Source organism: Daktulosphaira vitifoliae, unplaced genomic scaffold, assembly GCF_025091365.1.
Source record: "Daktulosphaira vitifoliae isolate Bord-2020 unplaced genomic scaffold, ASM2509136v1 Scaffold_1, whole genome shotgun sequence".
Taxonomy (NCBI): Eukaryota; Metazoa; Arthropoda; class Insecta; order Hemiptera; family Phylloxeridae; genus Daktulosphaira; species Daktulosphaira vitifoliae.
Window position 1 is genome coordinate 19145157 of NW_026099572.1, and position 5427 is coordinate 19150583.

The 5427-nt window shown below is 25.2% G+C and overlaps 1 protein-coding gene across 1 annotated transcript; it reads left to right on the forward strand.

The window, feature by feature from the left end:
• Window positions 1-1935: 1935 nt before the first annotated feature.
• On the forward strand, window positions 1936-5272 carry LOC126904677 (uncharacterized). The gene is made up of 2 exons (XM_050683899.1): window positions 1936-2112; window positions 3711-5272. Exons 1-2 carry the CDS (start codon window positions 2038-2040, stop codon window positions 4941-4943), a joined length of 1308 nt encoding a protein of 435 aa, XP_050539856.1. The 5' UTR covers window positions 1936-2037; the 3' UTR covers window positions 4944-5272.
• The last annotated feature ends 155 nt before the right edge of the window (window positions 5273-5427 follow it).

Below are 5427 nucleotides of genomic sequence, written 5' to 3' on the forward strand. Positions count from 1 at the left end.
AAAAAAAAAAAACACATCATAGTAAAATTAATACCTTCTCCGCTTCGCATCGAAGCTAAAAAAAATTTGTTAAAATAGCATATTTTTGAAATAATAGCCATTTGCGCATAGAAGATAGGTCGTCGGGACAAATTTTTTTTTTTCATTTTGTAGTACATAAAATAAGTTTTAATTTGATATGTGTTTAAAGGACGCAGTATTTCTGGAACATTTTCAAAAATTAAGTTGAATAAGTTATTTTTTGTAAAAAAGTTACTATTTTAAATCATCCCAGTGAGCAGAATAAGTGTTAGATTTTCAAAAAAAATTATATCAAATGAAAGGGAAATATCTAAGGTTTCAATACAAAAAAATATTATTTTTATTTGTTCATTTTTGAAAAAGTTATGGAAGTTTTAAGTACAAAAAACATTCCGATAAAAGGTAATTTTTATCGCAAACATTACATTCCTTTTTGTTTTAATTTTCGACAACCATTTGCGCATAGAAGATAGGTCGTCGGGACAAATTTTTTTTTTTCATTTGATAGTATATAACATAACCTTTGATTTGATATATGTTTAAAGGACGCAGTATTTCCGGAACATTTTCAAAAATTAAGTTGAAAAAGTTATTTTTTGTAAAAAAGTTGCTATTTTAAATCCCCCCAGTGAGCAGAATAAGTGTTAGATTTTCAAAAAAAATTATATCAAATGAAAGGGAAATATCTAAGGTTTCAATACAAAAAAATATTATTTTTATTTGTTCATTTTTGAAAAAGTTATGGCAGTTTTAAGTACAAAAAACATCCCGATAAAATGTAATTTTTATCGCAAACATTACATTTTTTTTTAAATTTTCGACAGCCATTTGCACATAGAAGATAAGATGTCGGGACAAATTTTTTTTTTTCATTTGATAGTATATAACATAACCTTTGATTTGATATATGTTTAAAGGACGCAGTATTTCCGGAACATTTTCAAAAGTTCAGTTGAAAAAGATCTATGTTTTTTACAATATTTTAAGTTTTGAACGCCCCCTATATAAGGGGAAATTGTCCAATTTTAATAAAAAGTATGTCAAATGAAAGATGTACTTATAATGTATTTAGAAAAAAAAAATTGTGCTGATATATACATTTTTCAAAAAGTTATAGCATTTATAAGTTGAAAATTTAAAATCGGAAAATCGAAAATTTTAACACAAAAATAGTGTTTTTTTAACTACGGCAGCCGTTTAAATTTAGAAGTAAAAGTGTCGGGACAAATTTTTTTTTTTCATTTTGTAGTACATAAAATAAGCTTTAATTTGATATATGTTTGAAGGACGCAATATTTTCGGAACATTTTCAAAAATTAAGTTGAAAAAGTTAGTTTTTGTAAAAAAGTTGCTATTTTAAATCCCCCCCAATGAGCAGGTTAAGTGATAGATTTTCAAAAAAATGATATCAAATGAAAGGTAAATATCTAAGGTTTTAGTATAAAAAAAAATTATGTTGATTTGTTGATTTTTCAAAAAGTTATGGAAGTTTTAAGAAAAAAAAGTGAAAAAATTTCGAAAATTAGCGATTTTTAAATTTGTAATTTTTTGGTTGATTTCCCCCGTTTACGAGAAACGAANTGTAATTTTTTTGGATATTTCCCCCATTTGCGGGGAACGAGGGAAATTTTTTCAATTTTTAAGGGTAATGTCTTCAACTAGATACGATTTGTGATCTTTTGACGTATTTTTGAAAGAAATCGGTCCAGTGAGAGCTGAGAAAAAGTGGCAACAGACATAAAAAAAAAAACACATCATAGTAAAATTAATACTTTCTCCGCTTCGCATCGAAGCTAAAAGTAATTAATATATGATAAATCAAGAAATATATCACATTAGAAAATATCAAAAATAATATTATTGACATAGTTTTTATTTTAAGAGAAATTGATTACCTAGTGTTAAAACAAACACCATGCATAAGTAAAATATATTGGGTATGTTATAGAGTATATAAAACCCACTGTTTAACACTTCTTTAATAGGTCGTAATTGTATGAAGTTATTTTTGCTAAAATGATACATCACATCATATACCAAACTGTTTTTTTGGTTTTTTTGTATCAGCTAAATTGTCAGCCATTAACAAGGGTAAGCAGATTAAGTTTATTTAAATATTAGACTAATATAAGGAATATATAGCCTAGATATTGTTGCTCTTTATATTTTAGCTTCGATGTGAAGCTGAGAATTTTACTATGTGTTTTTTTTTTTTGTGTCTGTTACAACTTTTTCTCAGCTCTCGCCGAACCGATTTCTTTCAACGATACGTCAAAAGATCACAAATCGTATCTAATCGAAGACATTACGCTCAAAAATTGAAAAAATTCCTTCGTTCCCCATAAATGGGGAAACCTCCAAAAAAATTACAAATTTAAAAATCGACAAATTTTCGAAATTTTTTCAATTTTTTTTACTTAAAATTGCTATAACATTTTTAAAAATGAACATATCAATATAATTTTTTTTTTGTAGATACATGATATCATTACCTTTTATTTGGTATATTTTTTTTTTATATCTGACCCTTTACCTGTCCACAGAGGATTTGAAATGACAACATTTTCACAAATAATTTACTTTTACACTTATCTTTTGAAAGTGTTCTGGAAAGTCTGACACTTTTATATATATCTTAAATTAAAGATAATGTAATGTACTTTATTATGAAAAAAAAAATTTCGGACTTAATTTTGTCTTCACGGTGAAAATGGCTACCAAATGCTATTATTGTGTGAAAATTCACGATTTTATTTTTTACATTTTTAACTTTATAATGCTATAACTTATTGAAAAGTGTAGAGATCAACACAATTTTTTTATGAGAAATAATATTTCTTTATAATCCCTCTTTCATTCGACATACTTTATCTTAATCAGGATATTACTAAGGAACTAGCAGATCATGTAACTTTAGGAATAATCCACCAATTTTTTAAAATTAAACACTATCTAAAAATTAGCATCGAAGCGTTTTTTTTTCGATAGTGATTTTAATCACTGTCAGATATCATTATACTTGATCCAACTATGCCACGTCACCACTGTGCCGCGACCCCCCTGTGCTGGTTTTTTTTAAAATTTTTTTTCTTAAAAATGCCATAACTATTCGAAAAAAGAACATATCAAAATAATTTTTTTATATTGAAAACTTAGATATTTTTTTTCATTTAATATGATTTTTTTGAAATTTGACTCATTACCTGCCCACTGGGGAATTCAAAATAGCAAATTCTGCACAAAAGTTTAACTTTTTTAACTTAAGTTTTAAAAATATTCCGGATATACTCTGAGCTTTAAACATATATTGAAATAAAGCTTATGTTATGTACTAGACGTTTAAAAAAAAAATTGTCCCGACGACTTATCTCCTATGTGCAAATGATTACCGTACTTAAAAAACATGCATTTTTTTTTTTGACCTTGTAATATATAACATAAGCTTTCATTAAAGTTTGATACTCGGAGTATTCTCAAATGTTATTTTGAAATTAATACCTTCTCAGCTTCCATTGAAGCTAATAAAAATTTAAGAATATCTCTTATTGTCTAAATGATTCTATTTCAAAGTGATTATCATTATATTTGCTCTTGCTAAATAAATAAAATAATATGTAATTTAAAGAATAATAATATATTGCATAAATTTATTATATTATGAATGAATGTATCCTTTTGTTTTGTTATAGCAATGTGAAAGAAATGCATATTTTTTAAGCATAGTAAATGATATTTTTGGACCAAAAAATTGTATACTTACGGATAAAGAAATTCAAAGCCTTTTAAAAAACAATGAAATAAATGAAAAATTTTTGATTTTTGGAAACGATAAACTTAAAGATAAAATGTGCAAATTAGGATGCAAGTACACAGAACTTTGCCTTTATATAATGTACTACATCAAGTATGACATGGTAAATAAAAATAATATACAGTATAATGCGCTATGGTTATTCAAGGTAATTGTACATCGCATGTTATCGATATACTATTATACAATAGGTTTTACTACAAACGGCATCTGGTATACATCAATTACTATAAATGCATTGGTTGAAAAAAAAATATCACCAGAAAATATTAACTTTGAATTTATCGAGATCATGTTCGACTTTTGTATGCAATCCTTTTGCCAAAATAATTTACAATATCCTCCTAAAAGACATAACAATTATCCTGATCTTGATACAATAAAGGAAATATCAACACAATTAAAATTGTATTCCAATTATCCTGTGGAGTTTAACAAAATTTATCAGTATGAAGATGTATCAAATGTTTATAGCTTTTTTTGGGATAACAATGATGGTTATAAGACATTCATTCCTCCTAAAGAATTATTTCCAAGTTATGATGAATATCATATAGCACAGACATATATAACAGTGTGCACCTATTGGAAAACTGATTATTTTAAATTGTGGATATATACTGACGCTATAAAGAGAAATTTATTACTGGTAACTTATTATTATTTAGCTCAACATAGTATTTGTCTTATAAATTTCTTTTTAAACGCATTTGACCCAGTAGTTTTTTTGGATTTGTTTAAAATCCCATTAAACACAATAACTGAAATAGGTGTATTTTCAAGCGAATTGTTTATAAAACCATTCTATGATTATGCAAATGACATGAAAAATGATAAAATAATTAACCAGCAAACATTAATGATGTATACCACTAAAGTCAGGGGATCTTTCAATATACTAGCAAATAATTTTAAAATTTCAAATATTAAAAACACTGACATAATAAATAATAATTCGTCAAAAAATCCATTGAAATATTCAGATGTAAAAGAGCTGTTACTGTCGTATGATAGTAATTTGCAAAAATATTTTGAAAATGTAAAACGTGGAATGGCACCTGTTGATTTTGTTGTATTAAAAATATTTAAGGCAAGTAATGAAAAACTATGAAACCATAATTTTTACTTCAAGTTAAATTCAGATTTGATGCCATTTTAACAAAATGGACATAAAATTAAGTTTAAAAATTATAAGAATTTAAATAAATAGCCCAGCAAATGAAACAAAAAACATATGAGAATATGTATTAATAGTCGTAATACTGTAAACATGTAAATATGATTACATGCATAATAGAAACTTAACGAAATATCTAAAATGTATTATATAAATTATTATTTAGTCACTGTAATCACTAAATTTTTAGTTATACTTATTTAGTACGATATTTATGTGGTCAATGAAATAATAATTATTAAACGAATTATTAGCTAAAAGTACAATAATTATTTTATTATTAAATATTAAAATAATCAATAATGAAAAAAAAATTAACACTAAATTTTATTAAAATACATTTTAGCTTCAATGCGAAACTAAGAAGGTATTAATTTTACTATGATGTGTTTTTTTTTTTTTTTTTTTTTTTTTTTTT

Bases quoted from the DNA above. Each gene is read 5' to 3' on its own strand.
- LOC126904677 (XM_050683899.1), top strand. From the start codon at position 2,038: ATGATACATCACATCATATACCAAACTGTTTTTTTGGTTTTTTTGTAT. The intron at 2,113-3,710 runs GTAAGCAGATTA...GTTTTGTTATAG, and splicing joins ATTGTCAGCCATTAACAAGG to CAATGTGAAAGAAATGCATA.